This window comes from Periplaneta americana, chromosome 8 (assembly GCF_040183065.1).
Source record: "Periplaneta americana isolate PAMFEO1 chromosome 8, P.americana_PAMFEO1_priV1, whole genome shotgun sequence".
Classification (NCBI taxonomy): domain Eukaryota; kingdom Metazoa; phylum Arthropoda; class Insecta; order Blattodea; family Blattidae; genus Periplaneta; species Periplaneta americana.
In genome coordinates, this window is record NC_091124.1 from 94,946,327 (window position 1) to 94,970,506 (window position 24,180).

The 24,180-nt window shown below is 35.7% G+C and overlaps 1 protein-coding gene across 1 annotated transcript in view; it reads right to left on the reverse strand.

Annotated features, from left to right (window-relative positions):
• Positions 1-24,180, reverse strand: part of LOC138704898 (follicle-stimulating hormone receptor-like) — a 472,716-nt gene that overhangs the window by 105,664 nt on the left and 342,872 nt on the right. Inside the window, exon 8 of the mRNA XM_069833291.1 lies at positions 13,895-13,960. Within this exon, the coding sequence (XP_069689392.1) occupies positions 13,895-13,960 (66 nt within the window). The remainder of the gene's footprint in view (positions 1-13,894; positions 13,961-24,180) is intronic.

Consider the following 24,180-nt stretch of genomic DNA (forward strand, 5'->3'; position numbering starts at 1 on the left):
TGCATAGTTATTCGGATGTCCTCAACAATGAAGGCCTCCCTCGCTAACTTGTAAACTAGGCGGGAAAGGTGTTCATTTTTAGATTCCTAGCGTTCTCTTGAGATATCTTGCCTTTGTACTTCCTATTGCTTTTATGTCTGCTACCTTGAGGTGTTCCCAGATTAGATCGAAGCCATATGTGATTACCGACAGTACTTTTGCTTTGAAGAGCTTCATAGTTGTCGTCAACGTGAGTTTTGTGGGGGCTGTAATTGTGTAGCTACTTCTTATAGCGGCAGCCATCTTTCTCTAATGTATAATCTGAAAGAAAGCCCTGTCGTCTGCAGTGTAATGCCCAGGTAGTTGAAGGAGTTCGCCTTCTCGAGCTCTTTTCCATCTATTGTTATCCTGTCTTTCGCTGCTGCTCTTCTCTCTCTTCTAAAGATCATCATTATTGTCTTGCTTTTATTTATTTTCAATTCATTTTCTTCTGCCCAGTCATGTAATCTATTTACTGCCGTCTGGAGATCCGTTATGTTACTTGATCCTAGCACCATGTCGTCTGCATACTGTACATTAATAACGAGATCTCTAATTGATTGGTGATTCTATTGATATCTGCCGTGGCTATGTTGAATAGGGTTGGACGCATCTGATCTCCTTGTAGTGTTCAATTTGTGAGATGAGATTTGATGTGTTTACTGTGTCGTTTATTATTACTTTATTGATAGTATATATTCCTGACAGCTTTTGTCAATTCATTGTCTCTAACCGGTCATTTCTTCTAGCTTTTGCATCAATTTTGTTCTGTGAACCGAATCAAAGGCTGTAAAGTAGTCGACCAAAGACTGCTACATATTTTCCTCTGCGATGTTTCACTGTATCCTGGATATTATTGAGGAGAATTCTAACTGCTTGGAGAGTTCCTATTCCATTTCTGAATCCAAACTGTTTTTCGAGTATAAAATGGTCCGTTTCTCTTAGTAGACTCTGGTTAATAATCTTTGAGAATATTTTGTAGGAGTTTTTTTCAAGCCCTATTCATCTAAATGAGTCGGGATTTTTTAGTGCTCCTTTCCCTTTAGAAAGTATCTTTATATAAGAGTTTCTCCAAGCTTCTGGGAATTTGTTGACTAACTGAGACCATAATTTTGATAGTGTGTTAGCAGTTTCTTTCAAATTTTCGTTGTATATGCCATCTGGCTCTGTTGCTTTTTTGTTTTTTGGTCTTCTTATGGCTTCTTCAATTCCTTTCACGGTGATGGGTCTGAGAAGGTTGTTGTTACTTATCTGCCTGTTGTCAAAAGCTGCTTCTGATTGGTCCTTGTTCGACAATTTTGTAAAGAGTTGTTCCCATGTTTCTATTGTATACTTGCTGCCAGGACGGGCGATCTTCTTCTCAGTACTTTGAAGGGGTCATTTTCCGCCTCTTTAGCTTGTAATTTTGCCTGTTCTTCCATGTGTATTATTTTCTTTTCTTTCAGCATTATCTTGTATACTTTCCTCTTCGTTCTACAGTAGTGGCAAAAAAAAAAAAAAACCGGACCAACCCTTGTAGCTGATTTCAGAGCCTGGTTCACTCCAGAGCACGATAGACTGGTAACCAAGACTTTCGTAGTTCGAATCCTGCCTCGGAAGGAAACTTTTTTTGTTCCTTATTCAAATTTATTCCCAATACTTTTCGATTGCTGGTAAAATTCATGTTCTGGGAATAATAAGTTAATTAAGTGGTAGAGTATCGCTGCAATCGAAAAGTTTATTTGTTTATTTTACTTGGTTATTTAACGACGCTGTATCAACTACGAGATTATTTAGTGTCGATGGGATTGATGATAGCGAGATGATATTTGGTGAGATGAGGCCAAGGATTCGCCATAGATTACCTGACATTTGCCTTATGGTTGGGGAAAACCTCGGAAAAAACTCAATCAGGTAATCAGCAAAGCGGAAATCGAACCCGCGCCCGAACGCAACTCCGGATCGGTAGGCAAGCGCCTTAGCTGACTGAGCTACGTCGGAATCGAAAAGATTTGGGAATGAATCTGAATAAGGAACAAATAAAGAATTTTCCTTCCCAGGCAGGATTCAAACCACGTAAGTCTTAGTTACCAGTCTATCGTGCTCTGGAGTGAACAAGGCTCTGAAATCAGCTACAAGGGTTGGTCCGGCTTTTTTGCCACTACACGTACTGTACAATCCGTGAGTTTATTGTGCTCTCTTGTTTCGCCTTATTGATTAGAGTGAGAGTATCCTTCCTTAGTTGGTAACACTCCTTGTCAAACCAGGGTTTAATTTAAACAATTAGTGTGTTAAATAATTTTGTCTTCTTACTATATCACATAAAATTATTAGTCTACTGCAACTGCTGTAAATTTCATTCAATTTTTAAATTTTCTTAGATTAATTTCTACTGTTTCACATCCAACTATAGGTACTTTAGGCCTAATCTTTTCTATGTTCTTTATGTTAACAGTGAAAGAAACAGAAATATACAACTATACGTTCGGAAATAGTTCACTAACATGCTTGGCTTGTTGTAATTTACTGCTTATCTATCAATATTTGTTTGTCTATAAGTGATTTAGTTGTTATGTTTTCAAGAACAACAAGAGGAGAAAGCGATTCAAATATTTCTATGTAACCGTACTGTCGACAGGCGATTTCTGTTTAATATTATCTATATTGTCTGTAAAATAAAAGTACTAACACTGATTTCTTAATATTGCACTTGTGTTTAAATCTTAATAACATAATAGTTAAGAAGGTATATTCACTTAAATTCCATAGTAGTATAATATTACTGTATTAAGTGGATGAAACACATCATTCATAAAGAAAGTGATATTTCAAAGAAAGAGATTGAGTATGACACGATAAGTTGGAATTGATATTGATGGTATCTTTAGCCTTACAAAAGTAATCAATGAACTAATCAAAACAATATTACCGTACAAAGCAAAGTTACCTAGGTACTGTATTTGTTTTAAGTGTAACTAATATTACATAACAAAACTCTTATCGCATTATGCTTTTAAGGTGGTATTTGTGAGCAACTTCCTATCATCTGAATATTAAATTATTTTATCGAAATCTACTGAAGCTATAGAGCTGACATTTTTACAACACATAGGCACGTATCTTTTGCTTATAATGTAACAGTAGTTGCTTTGTTAATTCATTTCCTTACAAACAATTTCCATGTGAATATTTTCAAAATTTTCAATACACTATCTTCAGTAATACGTATATAGCCTACGGTATATTAGATTTACGAAAACGTTCTGTAAGGCTACTAAATAAATAGGCCTATACCTGAAAATTTCACTTTTCTATACGAAAAGTTGAGAAAATATTTCTTTTGAGTAAAAAAATCAAACTTGTGAAAAATGAGCATTAAAATTAAAACTTATATTCTTATAATGCACTTATACTTGTCAGGCAAATCTAAAAATCAACATGGATACAGTTTTAATAAGTTCTCTTCCCTTTATCCATTGAATCAGTGCTGGCCATCCCTGAATATAGCTCGACCAAGCGGCATATATACCACCTCTTTCGTCTGTCTCTTTCCTTTCCGCTGTAAAGCGCTCAGGATCTCCTGGGCTCTAAAGCGCGTGCTTGCTCTTGTGGGCATGAATTGACATGCCTGGCATAGGCACTTTCTTACACTGTGACGATTATGGATAGATGCTGAAATGTCACACAGAAAAAGTATGTACTCTTATTTCACTTGGATGCACAGATATTTAGCCAATGTCTCTGGCGTAAAACTGACGCTCTCCCCCCAATATTTCTACTTAACAATAAAGATAACTTCGGCTAAGGTAATCTAGTGCGTGATATGATTTCTATTAAACCCTATGTATGTAGGATCCGTACTGTAAATTGACGGCTCGTTAAAGATAATTTTCTCTTCTAAAAGAATACAAGGATAAATTGCAGAACAGCTGTTTCTCGCTCCAATAAAGCCTCTGTTTTTATGGACAGACGTCTTTGCAGCTCAGTTTTATATTTGTAGAAAGACTATCCTGAAACTCCAAAAGTTTCTGATAAACATAGAAGGAAACAATTTAAAACCATGAGGATGGTTATGAAAGCAGTGTATATTGGTAGTGATAAATGCCTTTGTCAAACCATAAAACAGGAAGATCATTAGGTAGAGAAAAGTTACAGCGTTTTGAAATTCTGTGCATCATTAAACTTTATAATGGGTGGAATGTTAGTCTGACTGCATAAAAGTGATATCAGCATGTTAAATCATCAACAGAAGATTTGTAAAATTTTACTTAACGGGCTATAAATCCTATGTAATTGCAGAGAACATCACAGCGCTAACATGAACTTTCCTAAGCAGCTGAAGTTGAAACGTGTACTTTGACGGCTGTTTAGATGAGATAATCACAGCGTATTAAGGTTCTGCTACTGATGTTGGTAATTACAGATCCGTCAGTGCAAGTCTGATCTTAAAGCGAAAGTGCTATAACTAGCCTCCTATATTTCTATCAATGATTTACAGGTTGTTCTTTATAAAGTAGAGTTTATCATCCCTATTAGAGTTACAGGATGTACAAAGAAGGTTTTTCTGATACTACAAAATAATCAGTGAGTTTGGTATACGATGACTAAAAATGATTTAAAGTTTTGCCCGTTTCAAATCTCATTTTGTGTATTTTGTCTTGTCTTTTGCATTATCTTGTAGCTTGTCTTGTGTATTATGTGTATATTCTGCATTTTTTCCTGTAATTTATTAATCTTCTTGTGACACTTTGTTTGTTTTGTCACATTTTGTTATTTTCACGTGGAATAATTTTGTGTTTTATAGTACCATTTGTGTCTTGTTCCTTGGCTTCATTAGTACATTCTCTTACTTTTTATACGAGATGATTCATGAAGTATGAACAGTATTTTAGGAGTCAGTTCTACTGTATACGGCATTTTGTGCAAAACACATTATTTACAAAAGTCCCATGTTTGAATCCTAAGAAAGTAGAAGAAACTGTAAGGAGAAAAAAAAAAAGCAATCGTTTAAAAATATACCGAAATATTATAAAATACGGTACTATATTAAACAGAAGATAACTATACCTCAAATTGAAAGCAGATTTTAAAATATTCTCTTTCGACTTTAACGCACTTTGCCGCACAGATGTGAATCGCGCGCGTAGCATTTCGTAGCTCGGCGCGGCTGACAGGGCAGCAGCGCAGCATTCACAATAGAACCAAGTAATGTTGTTCTCTCGTTTGTACCTACAAGCTCATACCTACCTAAGAGGAAAGGGAGGGAAGCAATGTTCCTTTCCAAAGTCAGTAGTGTGCTGGATGGAATTTTATGTTTGTAAAATATCAGCCCCGTTTATATTTGAACCGCCTTTGTTACTTAAACGATTACAATTAAATACTGTATTAAATAAATATGTATTCATTTTCAATCCATAAAGACATGCTTTGCCAAATTTATTATTGTAGGTGCTTTGTAAAATCGTTTTGAAATAATGCAATACTTTCGGAAATGTACCATAGGAATAAATGTAAGAGTGTGCTAAATAAACTATATGCTTTGAGAATGCTTTACTCAAAGAAAAAATGGTAAAGACATGCTCCCTCCCAATTTAACGCTGTAAAATAAAGAACTGCAATTTTCAGAAAATTGTAACTACCAACTATAAGACTATAAGGAGAACTTACCTAGAGTCTACCAAAGTTAGAAGTAAATTAATAATTAATAATTAAGTTTATTTATAACATAGTAAATATGCATATCCTATATTTTGGAAAGATCATACTTAAAGGAACAGGAATGTCGTCGTACATGTTTCATCTGTAAGGAACACAATATTAGGTTATAAAGGATAGTGGATAACAGACAAAATGAAGAAAGGTAGAGGCAATATATTTAAATTTTTGTGATTCTTGTGAACTTCTTAAAAAAAGAGTGAGAAAACTTTTGTTCTTATGTATCAGAAATTTCAACAGATGCATTAAATATTATAGCATAGTAAATCGTTTGATAATGTTAACTTTGACATTGTAGTTGATATGGTAATATTTTTACGACACTAGTACAATAATTTGGCATATTATGCACGATTCTGACTAACGATATAGACTATTTATAATGCTGATGTACAAAGAACTAATATTAATTAATATTATAGTTGTGTATTAAAAGCCTATTCTTTAAGAGTTTGAAATAGGATAATAAGAGTCGAAGTTTGTATTTACGTTATTTATGTATGGTTTTAATGCTATGGCAATATTATTTAGAATAGTTCCGAAATAGACTGTATTGCTGTCTAGCCAACAATAATCACATTTTGAATATTTAATTACCTAAAATAAACTGTGTTTTCGTCCTACAACCAACTGACAATAACAACAATCCAGGTTACCAAACTACGATAGAAAATAAAAGATGTGAGACAATGCTGTAGTTGGAAAAAAAATGTTAGGGAGTACTGTTGAAATCTCCTTGGTCAGATTAGACTAAAGTATGGACTCGTACTGCACTTCTTCTCTAAGGTTACTTCTTCGTCATGCATCCGCCTCTGCAGATCTCCTTCCAGATCGCTGCCATAATTGCATACAAGGCAAGAAATTAAACACTGTCGATTGTGGCCCAACACTATTTAGGAACAAAAGCTTAGGAACTCTTTTACTGAAAGATTGTTCCCTTCCTTAGTGCAGATATCGTTCACTACAGTACTGCTTATTCACATTCTTTAGTTTAAATTGAAATAGAATCTATAATATGTAACTGGACGAACGAACGAAAAGTAACAATATTTCCCTCCTCTAGCAAACTGCTAGCATTACACCTGAGCGAGTTTTAAAATTAGCGAACCAGTGAAGCAGAATTCTTGAGGCACCATATCTAAAATTAATGTTATACGAAAACATCTACGCAAGTTTTGAAATTAGCGAATCAGCGTAGCAGATTTCTTGAAGCTCCATGCCATAAAGTTAGTGTTAATTATTTTAGAAATACCACGGCGGTATGCAACCTTGAAATTAACAAATCACAACTAGGCCTACTCCTGAAGTGCCAGACGATGGTTTTTGATAAAACAACGAATGTATAAGCGTTTAATCAAATGATATGATATGCCAGCCGCTACTTTTATACCAGATATCGATATCAAAATTAAAATGTTTTTCAAATAGCTAACATCCTCCATTTCAGAGTATATTAAAGACTATTTAAACATAGTTAGGCCCTAATATATTTTAGAGTTTATACTTTTTTTCCGGTACGGTAACAGAGAGTTTTTATTTTAGACGGTACGGCGTACCGGCCCGTACCAGCACAACTACAGCACTGGTGTGAGAACAAAGATATGCATAGACAATTGAATACTCTATCAGATTTCAAAATATAGGGATGCCATCTCAAATTTAAAAGGGGATAGGGTGAAATCTAAAATGCAATTAATACTGGTTCAATATCTAAATTGACGGTTTCTTAGTTGAAATTAATTTGAACTAAAATTAATAGTTATTTTGACTGGGAAGTTTTTAAATGAAAGATCGTTATATTCTCTTTCCATAATATAGAGTCTAATACTCTGTACTAAGAAAGTATCACGAATAACGACAAACATTTACGACTGTTGGATATAGAGACATTAGTGAAGCCTTACTTGAGTGTCTGTCACGCAGATTTAATAGATGCTGATTCTGTCTGTTATCTAGTTAATGGGTTTTCTACCCATAATTACATATATATGATTTTGCGCGAAGTTTTGCCAGATGATCTCACCAAATTAGATAACCGTAATTACGGTAAATAGGAAAGTTATCCGACAGCTTGTAATAGAATTAAGCTTTAGTTCTCGCTCATGTCACAAAATATGCTCAACTAAGGATCAAAGTAGCTTAGCCGACGGTTGTCTATACGTCAACCAAGGCGCAGAATTCACACTTCGTAATTCATATAGACGTGTGTTCGAAACTAGTCTAAGCCATGAATATCTGTTTACTTAAACGTGATGCATATTTTTGTCATCTGTTTAGACCAGGCAATGTGCTGACGCACAGTCACTTTAAATTAACAAGACATGAAGTTGTTAGATTATACATCTTGATTGCACAACTTTTAATACTGTATCACTTCGGAATATGTATGCTAAGACTTTCTTGTGTTAAATTCAAACGTACCTTGTTTATGGGATGACCCATAAAAGTCGAAACATGTAAACAAGGTACGTTAGAATTCAACACAAGAAAGTCTTATCATACATATTCCAAATTGTTAGAATTGACAACGTTGCTGCGAGTCTGACTCCTAGCTAGAGTTTAAAAAGTGCTGAAGTTTGATCGAAGATTGTAGTGAGACTTTAATTTAAATCAACATTTAGTTTTTTTAATGAAGGTTTCCAACAGCTGCTTCTGTTCTTTACTGTACTACGGGAAAAATATAACTGTAAGAATTATACGAGTATAATAGTTCTTTATATTTATTTTACTTACCTAACCTTAAAATTATTCTGACTTTCGTTAAAGTTTAATTATATTTCAATGTTAAATACTTACACGATGCTGTGTTGTGCATAGGTGTAATTATTGAAAATAAAAGTGCCTAATCTAGGGAGACCAGACGTCCTCTTTTGACCGGATATGTCCTCCTTTTTAGGCCTTTGTCCGGGGTCCGGGCGGATTTAAAAAAAATCAAGAAATGTCCTCCTTTCCGTAACTTGTATCTATGCCTAATATTTTGAAATTATCTGATTTAAAGCCTTTTTCAAGTAATTTGCCTATACAGTAGATGGCAGTAGCATCAACAGACTATACTCTTTGCTAACGATCGTAACTCTCTTTGCGCCTCCTTGTTATGGTCGTTGCTCATAGGTAGCTAGTAAATCGAAGATCGAAGTGTGAATGTAAGTCTAAATAGATATTTTCTGTCTTTAATAATTATAGTTCCCTTGACTTTCATATGTAACTAACTATAAAATCATTATTATTACGTTCTATCTAATTATTTTGTAATAAAGTAGATGTCAATATACTTTTAAGTATGATATTGACGTAAATTAAAGTATAATATAGGCCCAAGCCTACATCTAAGTTTTCTACTAGTATCTTCTTTTTTCTAACAATGCCCTCCTTTTTGAAGCTCTGTGTCCTCTTCTTTATCGACGTGAATCTGGTCACCCTAACCTAATCACACTAATCACTATTTTTGTAGATTGACGATAGTAGTTGTAGCATTTATATAGACGATGTGCAATTATGCCTTAAGTTTTTAGCCTGAAGACAGTGATCGTTGGGGTAACAATTTACGTCCCAAGACCATGATTTTCTTAACCACTTCAACCTCTCTTAGCTTCAACTGTCCCCATATATTCCTCACTTCGATTCCCCAACAGTTATGCCAGCTCGCTTCAACTCTTGCATCTCCTTAAAGTCTCCGCTGTGGTCGAAAATTTGAAATATAGATCTTTCGATAACAGTTCACTCGTTTCCCCGTTTCTGTTTTCGAAAAACAGCAGGCTATGCCTGGTAAATCCTAACAACAAAAGCTTGTTGTCCCGTTCAAATGATCACAGGCTAGGCACGTTTCAGGCCTCGATAGAGAAAACTAAACTCGGACCCGAATTCTATTTTTCTGAATTTCTCCTGCCTCTATATTAGACTTTCAGAGTAAGTCTATTCCTCTTCTATCTAATTTCTATCGCTACTCCCTCTTCCCATTTTCAGCCCTACCGTTGTGTAATAACACTCATCACCAGAACACGGATTTTTACGAGCTAAAAAACTAAAAATGAACTATAAAATTACCCAAAAATGTTAGAAAATGAATTAAAATTCTGAAGAAAAAAAAGAATGACGTGATATAAATAATCCTATATATTTAATTAAAATCGTACCTTAAATTAAAAGCTCTCCTCTCCATTTCAATAAATGACAGTGTACAACCGAAGATTCTGGAATGTGAACGACCGGCGGTTGTCAGAGAGGATATTGTTATACGTACATTGGTATTTCCATTTAAAGATATATAATTTCCCACACGAATACAAATATTCCCGTAACTTACACTATGAACTACAATTAATAATTGATTCGGCTATAATTAAATGTGTAACTATAATAAAACAGAAGGATGAAAACATCACTCACCAAACCTTCTCCATAAGTAGCAAACATGCATCACCATGATAGAGACTAAAATGGACATTGGTGACTTCAAATAAGTTGCAGTTCAATTCCTTTGTTTGGAAGGCGAGCGTACACCTCAGCTGCGGGCTTCATCTCCTATTCTACAGGGAGGACCGCTCGAATTACCTAATTTCAATTGTATGTGACTGGTGAACGGTTGAAGATAGAACCTTACGGCAAACTCAAGGGAAAACTCAAGTTTCGAATCCTATCGGTAGATGGTGCGCAGACACGGTTTCTTTTCGTAGATTGTATCGATTGTCAAAATGGCGACACCGCAGTTGAAAGCGCAAACTGTGTTGTGGTATGCGGAGTTTAAATCAATTGTTAGAGTTCAAAGGGAGTATCGGCGAGTGTTTAACCATGATGCTCCAACTGCTAAAAGCATTAAGAAGTGCCAAGATACATTTTAACTACAGGATCGGTGTTGAAGAAGCATGGCGGTGGTCATAGAACATCCGACGAAATGGTTGCAAATGTTCAAGCCGCGTATGAGCGAAGCCCGCGGAAGTCATTAAGAAGAGCTTCGCGGGAACTTCAAGTACCAAAATCAACATTGCTACGAATTGTCCACAAACGTCTCAAACTCTAGGCCTACGCATACAAAGTGCAGTTAATGCAACGTCTAGAGCCGGATGACAAACCCATACGAGTGGAATTCGCCAATATTTTCTTCTCGGACGAAGCCACATTCCATGTGTCAGGTAAAGTAAACCGCCATAATGTGTGGGGATCTAGGGATCGCAGAATCCTCACGCTATACTATAGCACGTTCGTGATAGTCCCAAGTTAAATATGGGGTGCGGTTTGTCACAGCAGCAGGTCATGGGACCGTTTTTCTTCGCCGAGAAAACTGTGTGTGGTACCACATATCTTGACATGCTGGAGCAGTTCTTCTTTCCAACGTCCTTTTCCAGCAAGATGGCGCTCCTCCACACTGTTTCAATGACGTTCGTAATACTTTAGACAACGTGTTCCCTGGCCGTTGGATTGGTAAGGAAGAACCGATCGCTTGGCCCCCGAGATACCCGGATTTAACACCGCTCGATTTCTTTCTCTGGGGCTACGTCAAAGTTAAAGTGTACACCACCCCAGTCAGAGACCTTAGTGATCTTCGGGAGCGCATCATAGAGGCTATTGAGAGCATTCCAGAAGACATGCTCCAACGTGCTTGACAAGAAATCGTTTATCGCCTCGATATCGTCACAGTGACAGCTGGAGCTCAAGTAGAGATATGGTGATGTGCATATCGAAACTTGTTGAGTTTTCCTATCGTATAAACGTTACTATAGGTTTCTATCTTCAACCGTTTATCAGTCACATACAATTGAAATTAGGTACATTCGAGTGATCCACCGTGTATTTCTCTTCTTTCTTTTGACACAACTTACTATCAAGAAAATCCTTTCAGATTCCGAATTTGAATGTGGTAGTATCAGTACTAATTTTGCGAGTTTTCCTATATTGAAAAATTTTAGTTCGTCATTGAAGTCTTCAGCTTAAATTACTAAAAAATCACCTTAAAAATACGGAAAAAGCCGTCGAAATTAAAAAAAATATGACCTAAAAGATTAAAACAGCGAAAAAGGACCAAGAATTACGTAGAAACTCTATATTTTTGTAACCAGCAGCTCGTATCCAGGATTAATATATTTACGGGCGTTGCAAAGGATGTAAAGAAAAAAAGATGACATGACATCAAAATCCGCGCCCTGCTCAAAACCCTACCCCACATCTAAGTTCCAGAAAAAATCTCCCATACTTCCAATTTTCACCGCAAGATTCCTGTTTCTTCTGCCTCAAACGCGAGATAAAGACATCTAAAATTTTCTTTTCTTTCAATAAACCAACATTTTCTTCCTTCATCGTTGCATCTCATCACCTACACCTAAATTTCCTGTCTTTCAGTCCGTGATTCCATTTTCTTCTCTTTACTCCGACACCAGAGGGACTCAACGACGAGACCATGACATATTTCTATTAATATTTGTGTAGTCCTGACCACTTACATCAAGGATTAATACCTCAGGGAACTCGAGTACTGAAAATGGTAACATAGATTGATGTACACTTCCAGTCTTTTTATTTTATTTTATTGGGTTATTTTACGATGCTGTATCAACATCTAGGTTATTTAGCGTCTGAATGATATGAAGGTGATAATGCCGGTGAAATGAGTCCGGGGTCCAGCACCGAAAGTTACCCAGCATTTGCTCGTATTGGGTTGAGGGAAAACTCCGGAAAAAACCTCAACCAGGTAACTTGTCCAGACCGGGATTCGAACCCGGGCCACCTGACGCGCTGACCGTTACTCCACAGGTGTGGACACACTTCCAGTCTTAACTGCGATACCGTTCAAAACGCAGCGAGTAGCAGTAGTATATATTTGTTCTGATCATGAAACATGTATTCTTGTATGCAAAGTATGTTCACCACTGTGGAGTAACAGTTAGCCTTCTTGACCATGAAACGAATGGGTCCGTGTTAAAATCCTGCTCGGGACTAGTTACCTGGTTGGATTTTTTCTGAGGTTTTCCCTCAACCACTCGAAGCAGAATTGCTGGGTAACTTTCGGCGTTGGACTTTGGACTCATTTCGCCTTCATTAGTATCATTACATTAATTACAGATCGACCAGGAGGACATGGCGGATGTGGTTCCAGGTCTGCCTATAGGCGGCATCTGTCTGCGGGAGCTGCGCATATCCAGCGAAGCCGTAGAGGCTTTAATAAGCGGGTGCGGGTGACCGGAGGAGTGTAACTCCTTTGGCTAGATGGCGCCTTGGTGAGTCATGGAATAGACGGCGGCATGTTCTTCTGGTTGAGGATGCAGCAGATTCAGATACATGACTTGCGAACAGATGTAATCGATCTGAGGAGGCCGCAGAATAACATCACAGGCAGGCGGAGGATCAGGTCTGCAGTCAGAACTGGATGCTGTGGCTGAATCGATACTATTACACCATGCAGTGAATCATGCGTTTGAAGAAGCGATCCTAATGGACTTCAACAATCATTCCAACATAAGGAGCTTGCACAATAAGACTAAGGTTGCGTGCTTGCCTGCAGGCCCTCCTCCGAAACAAAACAAAAAAAAGCCAATGGGCTATATGCTTTAAAAGAACGAATAAGCCTATTCCTGCGTATTCCAGAAAATGTTAAGCTGGTGGAGTTAATGTAACATCGCTTCTTACATGTTCCAAAAATAAAATGTACTGGTTAGGGTAAATACGAAGTACTAATTATTTCATGTGGTCAAAATCACATCAACATTACAGGAACAATGAGGCCTATATCGATTCTTTGTTACAGATATAATTTCGTAGTGACTGTCCACATCTGTAAATTAATCGTACTATCCCCATTTCTACTCTTACACTAATACATGAACTTCTTTGAAATTATTATGGACAGTATCTTTTGTGTGATTCTAAGACATCTGTTGTGGGCGAAATAAGATTCATCGTAGAACAATGTTTTATATCCAGACTGTGAATGTAAATCACAAAATAAAAGCATTCATTAAAACATTATTCACAGTATGATATTACAGAAATACATTAAGTAAAATTTACATTCATTAAAAAACGCGTTTAATACTATGTTAATTAATATAAATACACATGAATGGCAGATCTGCTTTTATAAAACCAATCCGCTTTAGAGTATAGCTGCTTAACATCTAATCCATTTATCTGAAAATGTATCGCGTTTGCATTACATAAAACTATTATATAAAACTAGAAGTGTACTACTTACAATTGCTCAGTTCTCACTTTTACAGATCTTGTGGGCACGCGTTTAATCTGGTTGTTTTCCAGGTCCCTGTAAAGAAGAAAGTTAAAAATTTAGAAGTAAAAAATGGAAATAGTTATGCGAACATTGATGTATGAAACAGCAAATTTGCAAAACAATTTTCCTGCTTTCCAAGTCTACTCGTATACAGAGTGTAAGGGGTATAAGTGCCGTCCTTTTCGCAGTCGTCGGGGACAGTCTACAGGATAAAAAAATGTCCATACAACATAGGATCAAAACTGGACAGTTTTCCCAGAGAAAAATATTTCTTTTCTTATTTTATTTGCGTTATACTGCTTATATCGTTAGTAAAATTACGAAAATAATTACATCAGTAGGTATATCTAGCAAAGAGTTAATCTTAGTTTAAAATAAATATCTGTGTGTTCTATTACGTTTTCGTGAAATTAAACAAAAATGTATGCTTAAATTTGTTAAAATTCTGGCGTGAGAGACGTGGCAACGTGTTCAGCAGGCAGTACTCTGCACAGACGCAAGTACGAGTCAGCTGAGTTCAAGCTCCCTGTCCATACGTATACAGTCGAGCGGATGACAGTTCAGTACAGGATATTCGATAAAGAACTTACGTCATTCACAGTTTAGGAATATCATATGTTATTAATTTATGGAGAAACTCGTCGTAATTAAAGTGAGGCAAGACAGATGTACCGTCAACGTTTTCCTCAAAGAAGATTACCTAATCGGCTAACTTTTGTAGCAGTTTCTCAACGATTTTTAGAAACTAGGAGTCTCTTACCCCGTTTCGAAAATCACACAACCAAAAATTTGTTTAAAAATGATACTGCTTTACGAAAGCGGGAGAGATTAAAATTTTGCATTAGAAAAAAAGTTCGTGTTATTTTGTGCATAAAACCATTATTGTTTATATTTTAGCCATACAATAAAAATTGTGGTAATATTGTTACATAAAATGTAAATTACCATAATGTTCTATTAATGAGATTGAAAGTTTGTATTTGCTGCTTATTTTATGTAAACAACAGTATTATCATGGTCCGCTCCTGCATTAGAACAGAGCATATTGTACATTTAATAATTAGTTAAATAAGGCAATTAGAAAAAAAATTGTGAGGACTTTTTTTTCCTTATGACATGAATAATCATCAGTTAAAATAATGGCACTTATACCCCCATAAACCCTGTATAGTCCACACAAAATATGGAAGCTTGTCCGTTATCAGTGTGGCAGCTTGTGTTGTTTGTGATGGAATTCAGGTAGGATTCATATCGTATATTATGGAAATTCTTAGTACAAAAGTTTAATGAAAAGTAAAATAAAAAAATCGCACAGTAGCTTATAAAACTCAGGACACGAAGCATTTCTGCAGACTAACATCTCTCTTTTCAAAGGTAATTATGTGAAGGTTGTTCGCTTACAGAAGAAATGCTCTGCAATGACAAGGAAAACGAAAGTGTGAAGAGAAAACATACCAGGTTATTAAACAGTTGAAATGATAAATTTTGATTGGTTCACTGATTGGAAATCGCTCAGCTGAGCTTGTAAATATGGTGACGGTGTTTGCAAGAGTGGCGGCGTTGAGGTGGAAGCGCGTGTGAGGCAGAATATGTTACAGCCAAAGAGCATATTTATAGATAATGATATGTATAAAAATTTCCATATTGTTCCTGTTTGTAGACAAGAGAGAATACTATTGCAGTTGTGTCGCAGTCATATGCACTTTAATATGGAAAGCAGGGATATGGGAATAACATGAAAAATTAAATTATGGTTTATTTAACGACGCTCGCAACCGCCGAGTTTATATCAGCGTCGCCGGTGTGCCGGAATTTTGTCCCGCAGGAGTTCTTTAACATGCCAGTAAATCTACTGACATGAGCCTGTCGAATTTAAGCACACTTAAATGCTATCGATCTGAGCCGGGATCGAACCCGCAACCTCGAGCACAGAAGGCCAGCGCTATACCAACTGCGATATCGGGGCCGACGAAATAATATGAATACCGCCAAGAAAATATGTTCTTAATAAGTTGTTGCTGTTGTTTAATGAACTGTCCGAAGACAGTCTGAACCTCATAAATGATATTCATGTTTTCGTGAGCCTATGTAATTTCCCAGAACCGCTTTTCAAATGGCTTCAGTTTAGCCATCTTTTTACTAATTCATGAGTAGGGAATGTAACGTAGCATGCATGCATACATACATACATACATAATCCGCGTCACGTTTTTGGCGTGTGAAATAAGTAATGGGAAGGTTAAGTGCGAATATTTTACATTGGCCGCAGTCAGTCTGACAACTGTGTTTGGAAAATGGCTGATGTGACGTGTATAGGAAGTGGTACCATTCTCAGCTGCACCAGCAACATGCTCACAGACTGGCCACTATATATCTAGGACACACGCCAAAAACGCTGATGCCAGCTGTACATACATACATACATACATTACACACATACATACACACATTACACACATACATACATACATACATACATACATACATACATACATACATACATACATACATACATACATACATACATACATACATGTATACGTAGGCCCACATACAAGTACCATACATTAATAATTCACTTACTGACTCTGGTAGAGTTAAGGCCATTAGAAATGCAATACAACTACAAGAAAAATTATACATTATGATGTAATTCATCTAAGGTAATAATGTGTGGAAAATGAATACCGGTTATGACATAAAAAAGCAACTGAACATACAAGTTGAAATGGAAAATAATAAAAATTAGTTTATAAAGTAAAAATAAATAAATAAATAAAAAGTATACACAACAAACACGGGCACAAAATAACAGTGACACTCAGCGTCATTATTATTAGCCAAGGGACAATAAGCTGTTCTAGTATCCTGGCACAAAGACGAAACAAAAGTTTTACCCAACAGAAGGAAATTATTGCCAAAATACTAAATATAAAAACTTTGGCATAAATCTAGCAACTTCTCAGAAACGGATTTCGTGAGATAAAACATACTTTTCAGTTTATTTTTAAACTGTGACTGTCCGGTAATAGCAGACGTCACCAGGTAACGAATTCCAGAGGCGAGGCAATGATACAGTATAGGGGGATGAGTATAGGAAACTTCCGTGACGAGGAATAGAAAGGAGAAGTTGATGCTGATTTCGTGAAGTACGGTAGTGAGAAACTGAAAGCGGTAAGACATGTACAGCCCAGTTACTTTATGGTGACAGCTCGTCGACGCGAGAGAGGAGAAGGTTCGACTGTGGGAGGGAGACCGATCCGAGACGGAGCGATGTTTTCTGAATGGAGGGAGGGAAATACAGTCATATTAGAAATGAAGTCTCACGTTGCTCTCTCGCACGTTGCAGCGTCTGCAAAATTTTGAGCTCCTGTCACTGAATTCACTTCATACTCCGGAACAATAGTCACTAATAAACACTAAAGAAGTAAACTAACATGGAAATACAATGAGCAGCAGTTCGGAACAATAGTCACTAATAAACACTAAAGTAGTAAACTAATGGAAATACAATGAGCAGGAGTTCGGAACACTGTATTTAACAGTGAATCACTAATTAACAATGAAATATACTCATGCGGAAATACCAGTAATATTCATCAGTGCTTCACTGTTACCTTTCCCATCATCATCATCATCATCATCATCATCCATGTAAAAGATGGAGCGGCCTTCTTCTCTGTACTTCTTTATTTTCCTCAAATACTGCAAACTTTCGGCCATAATGCTGTGATGCTTCATCACAATTTGGCGATTATTTTATGTTTTTTTTTTTTTCCAATGAAATCCTAATTTCAAAATAACTTTCCTCAAAGTCGAGATACCTCCCTTAAAGTCGATAGTCTTTCAATTTCAATAATATATATATATTTTTTTTTAAGTGTGGGCCGCTATTTCTGTGAAATATAGAACTCGTGCTTTGGTTCGTCTTATGACAGCTTCATTAAAGTTGTCCACAGTTGATTTTGGCGCCGATTATCAATGTCTATAGTTTCCCTTATTATTTGGCTAACACAGCTCTCAGACACAGCGGTAAACTCTGCTACAAGTTTTCCAACATTTGTTACGTTTTTTCTTCCGACGCTATCTTCATAAAGCGCTACACGTTGCTCACGACTTCTCGCGACTGCGAATGCAATATCCGACCTTTCAGTTTGCTTCTAACAGGCAGCATTTTCACAAACAGAAAATAGCAGTGAATCTAAACAATGAATACTACATACTAAACAATATAAAACAGAAGCACTACAACTGTTTAAGTAACTAAATGAAATTTACGTAACAAACACACTAAATTGCAATACACAAGACAGTGGTTGTGTAGTACGTCCTTAGCGCGACTGTACGCCCACACTAACACTCCCGAGATGTGACCGCTAACGCAGCCAGGGGGAGGCTAAAATGAACATCCCTTCGAACAAACAGTGAACTCGCCCTAACCACTGCGTCGCCAGGCCAGAGCTGTCACCATAAATTAACTGGCCTGTAATTTGGAGAAGAGTTATGTAAAATTTTGTACAGAAGTGATAGAGCATGTATGATACATTACATACATAGGCCTATATTAAAAGCATTACACAGATATACATGCACACACCGTACATACCTGTATGGTCACGATTAACATAGTTTTTTTTTATTTGTACATGAAAATACAGTTTTATACCTGGAATAAAAAAAAATACGGTTCCGGTATCACAGATTTATTGCAAGTTAATATATTATTTTAAATCACTTTGAATTAAAACTGTTGTATTACTGTTTAGTTTGATGTACATTTTCATTTATCCGTGTCTAAAAAGCAATATAGTTCTTCAACGATTGCAATTTAAATAACTATGTTTCAGTAATTAATATTTCAATCATCTATCTGTCTCAAATCCAAAGATATTCTTTCGTTTCACTTTTTCTTGAAGCGTATTATAGTTGTTAACTATTCAGGTTGAGAAATTGATTGATATTTGTTATTAAGTTCTTTGTTTTATTTACTGACGCTGTTTTAAATTGATTATATAATAATATTTTATTCAGGATTCGAATTAATTTCAAGTTTCAAGAGGATTTGTCCTATTGTGTAAGGTTTCGTTTCTTATTATTCTGATTCTCCATATACGTATATATGTACAAACTTATTACCGTCCTTTCTATGAAACGTTTTTTGCGCTTATATTGTATTATACAATGGCGGTTCATTCAATCAAAGAAACCTCTGGTCTTTTCAGAGCTTTTTGCTCCTGAATATCCTCTAGCAGATGTAGTAAACAATATTGTCTCACTTCCTACAAGAAAACCTGAAAGTGTAGATCATGTAGGTTTTCCCGATGGTGAAAAGGTTGCCTGTAAAATATTCTTGAAGTATAATTCATTGGACCGAAGAAAAGCTTTAAGAAAAGAGAAGCGAATGTGAAGGAGAAAGATTTGTAACAAGCGAAGAGAGGCTGGCCGTCGCTTTCTTCTACGAGTATTTCTTTACAACTTTGTGCAGTTGACTACCTCTCTCTCTCTCTCTCTCTCTCTCTCTCTCTCTCTCTCTCTCTCTCTCTCTTCTACACCTGTGACATTCAGGCGGCAGAGCATGTGAGAGTTTACATACACGTTCATGCAGAGAGACGAACGAAGTCAAAATAAATATGAGGTTTGAAGAGTTTTGAGTACCGCTTCTTGAATATCACTTCTCAATAACTTAGTCAGTTTATGTCAAAAAATTATCTTTGTGTTTAGATATCTCCCTGAGCACGAGCTTTTTACTCCTTCAGGGAAGAACTAAGATTGTATATTTGTCCATGTTATTTTATTAACAATAAACAAAAAAAATACAATACTGCATAAATCTTTATCTGAAGGAATATGCTCTTACTGATTATATTACTAACAGAGCTGCGATAGCTTATAAAATAACCCATATTGATTTTGTGCGAGATGGTGCTTGGTTTCCGCACAAAACCAATTCGTGGAAAGTCTAAAATTCCACATTCAGTATTTCCAACCTAACACACATAACAATTTCCCTCTTCTTACCTCTTAAGTGACATATTGATTTTACTGCTTTAGGCTTTTAACATATTATTTTTAGAGACGTTCAATATAGTAATAATTATAAATTGGAAACTTACCACTGCAATTTCACCTAAATTGCACTGTTAATTATTGTCTTTAAATATTTGCAAAAATTAAGTAAACTCTACAACTTCACTGCATTCGTGATGCAAATAACATTAAGGAAGCCGTGAAAAAATCAACAAGATTCCAGACTCATCATAGACTGGGGGAAAAAAAGACAGACGTATATCACGGCCTGCTGGAGTATAGTAAACACAGAAAACATTTTAAAGCAACACTGCTGAAGATAGATATTTTTGTTTTGCAAATTTGCCGTCATTGAACAGAAACCAAGATGGAGATTTCTTTGCAACTAATTAGAAATTCCTCTTTCAGGTATGTAATAAACGATCTTCGCACAAAATAATGTACGATACACGAACGGTATGTTTTCTTTCAATTCTCGGAAATTAGAAAAGCTCAACTACGTTTCGCTTTTTCAAACTTTTCCTCGAACATGAAAACTTCAACATACCGCTCCTGTAACGCATATTACTATTTTAAATTTCAAAAATTTAGGTTGGTTTGAGGACAAAAATTAGACAGCATAATGTTAATAACAGTACAAATGACTCATATCTGTATTCGCTAAAAATACGTTAAATTAATGAAATAATTGAGGTATACTTCCGTTAACATTCAAATGTTTCTTGACGAAGTGTTGAGTTGCAAGTGTAGTAACGCAGATAATACAGGGACATCATTTTATTTTTACTTCAATTTTTATTGTACCTGAGTTTTTGAATGTACTTCACTCCCACCCCTTCTACTAATGAAGTTCCAACTCCACACAGAGACAAGACCGCAGATAGTAAGCAGTACTGAGTTACTGAGTATAGTACGTTCCAGAAATATGTTCGCGTTTTCCAGTGACGAAAGAGCTTTCAATATTGAATCATATTTTCGCACAGGTACTGTCCGTTTGCCTACGTCGCATCCCGATTTCCCCCACCTGCTTCTGCTCGCCCCTCTGTTAAAGCTGGGCTGTCTTAGCTCTTTTCTGAAAACATTAATTTCTCTTAGGAATTGGGCGTTTACGTAATATTATACAGCTGTTTAATTTAACTTAAATAAAAGGGCCTCGTTAAGTAATTAACTGTCACGTGATTTCCTCCCTTTCTACAATCCTGCGACATAACCACTTGGACGGACAGTAGATAGCATGTCTGAGTAATTTTATCTGTGCGGGTCGGGCAGAAGTGAAGATTGAATTTATAGTACGTAAGGTACTCTTTTATAGAGTAGGTACAGAATTATTTCAACATGAGTTACTAGTACGAAGGACGAAACTGGCAATTGGAATTAGATGCAATAGTCTATAGTGCGATAATATGCACAAAAGAACTGAAGCCTGTATCGAAATGAACGGCCACCATTTTCAAAATTGTGTTTAAATATTCATATTATGATTATTTTTCAATTTAACTTCTTTCTCTATATTGTACGCTAATGTGCTGTAGACAGTATAATATGCACCACATAATGAATATGTTCGCATGGATAACTCACTTCGTGAGTAAAAACACTTATTCTTAATACAGTACTGTACATTGATTAAAGAAAAACCTAATGAAAATTATCAAACTCAAAATCGCGATATTTCCTAGTTTACGTAAATGGATGAACTACTTTTCTTCCTTCCTATACCTAGTAGAGTGATTTGTGTTTTACGCCAGTATCATCGAACTCCAGTCTTGGAGGGGGGAGCAAGCGGTGTTTCCGGTTCTCTAAAGGTATAGACAGGTTAATATTAAAAATGTTGGTAAAAATAAAATGATGTCCTTCTACTATACAGTAGTAGAAAAAGTTTTATCGCACAGATACTTCATACATCCCAGAAAGGAGGCAGTGCACATGATCAGACATAAACGGAAAAAAAAAAAACTAATTTTATTACCTCAACTAGTCGTTCTCTTGTGAACCAGGTCGCTCGTCCTCAATCATGCGCACTGCCTCATTTCTGGGACTTACAAAGTATCTGTGCGACAAAACCTTTTTCTAAGACTGTACATTTGTAGAAAAATATGCTTCATATTGTCTTTAACTCTTTTAAGTGAAAGGCAAAATTAAAATCAATGATGAGCAAACAAGTTGCATAATTTGTGTAAAATTTATCGAGGACAAACGACTTCCGATAATTCGCGGTAAGTAATGAACGAACTTCCGTGTACTATCGAAAATCGCGAATTATCAGAATTTTTTTTATTTGAAATCCAGTAGAATTTACTCTGAAAAGTTTAATTACTAAAATTCACTTCAAATAAACTGCAAAAATTGTGAAACAGTGCAAAACATTTTGGTAATTTATGATGTTATACAGTACTGCAGTGGGATATATGTTTGAATCTTGAAACAAGAAACACAAGTTTTACAAAATATCTTAAGGCACTTTAGTTTAACAAAAATAATGTTATATTTTTTTGTTTCTTAGAGGATTCTTCTCTTTATTTTTCTGATTTCTGATCTCAGATTTCTTAAGAACGAGGAAGAAAGCGTAAATCGAGTAAAAACGGAAATGATAATGTTAAATCATTTCCCCCACGTCCAAGAAAAGGATCGTGAATTACCCGCAAAGGGAATTAACTGCACGCGAATTATTTAGAATCGGCTGTATAATTATATGAGAATAATTTTAGTAGGTGAAAGCATAGACGTACTAATATTCTCTTCACGGTTTCATTCAACTAGACTAGTCATAAAAGAGTAAATTCATCAACAAACTGCCATTATTTATAATACAGTGTGTTACAAATTTCCTAAGAATCACAATTATTATAATTTCAGGGAGTCACATAATAAAGCACGTTGTTCCGTATAGATTTATTATGATTATGATTGTTGCTTGGCGTAGGTACGTGCGAATATGTATGTACTTGAGATCCTGTGAGTAAAAAGTACCTACATAATTTATCTTGTTTCATTTAGCCTATTTTTTTATTTCATTTATGTATACATATTGCACTAGTGTTAATTTCGGTGTTTTATAATAATTAACACTACTGAGGAACATGTCGAAAATTAAGAGCACCAAGGTTTCGTTCAGAACGAACTTGCAGAGACGTTCGGAAAGGAATATTTTCTTATTAAAAAAAACACTGAATTTTGCAAATTGTTAAAAAATTATAGGGGCAGACAGAATTCAATTCTTTCGAAAGCAGTGTAGTAGCAAAAGTATGGAAAATATTTACGTTAAATAAATTTATATATCTTCTCACCATTCGTGAGCTGCCACAAGGGACAAAGAGTACTTAACCATAAAAATTTTTACAAGTTCATGAAAAACCATTGATTTTGTTTTAACAATGAAATTCCTACAAGTCCATAACTGCAAATAATTTTTTTTTTGAGATTAGTGAAAATATACCTATTTTTAGAGAGGTAAATGTTACATAAAATTAAAGAATGCTACTGAACTTAGTTTGATATCGAATATAGGTGATTCTTCAGGAGAGCAATGGATCCTTTCAATGCAGCTAAGGTTACAATCGGAATAATAGATGTAGGTATTCCAAGCCTCTTAAACACATCTTTCATGAAGAAAGTAGCGGTACCTCTTGCTCCAACCAGAAGTCCGATTACTTCAAGCTCTTTTAGCTGGTATTTACAGTCAAAACAGGCCTTCAACATCAAAATCAGACATAGAACATAAAAAAATTTAATCGTGATTTGTGTAAAGTTGCCTATTTCCGTGATACTTTTTTTTTTAAATTGGATGTCAGTCAAAGCTTTGCCGTTCGATCATAGCGCCAGACATCTTTCTCGAAAGAGTGCATCTTTCGCCTACTTTTGAGACATCGGTCAACTTCCTAGCAAGATACCCAACCCCGTGATATTCAGTGAAAAAAACGTATCACGGAATTAGAAGTATCACGGAATTAGGCAACTTTACCCTACAATTTTGGTACATGTCAACACTCCTTTCACAATATTTCAAAGCATTTCTTGAAAAAAGTTATTTTGGGTGAAATTAGGAGATACTTTTCTTTTGTTACGTTGCGAATGTACCTTGCAATTCGGTGCGTTGAATTGTCAAGAAATGTATTTTATGTAAGTACTGTATAATTTTTTCTTTTCTGTACACACACAAATGATTATTTTATATTGTTAAAACTTGTACACTATAATGTAAATTTAAACATGTAATATTAGGCAAT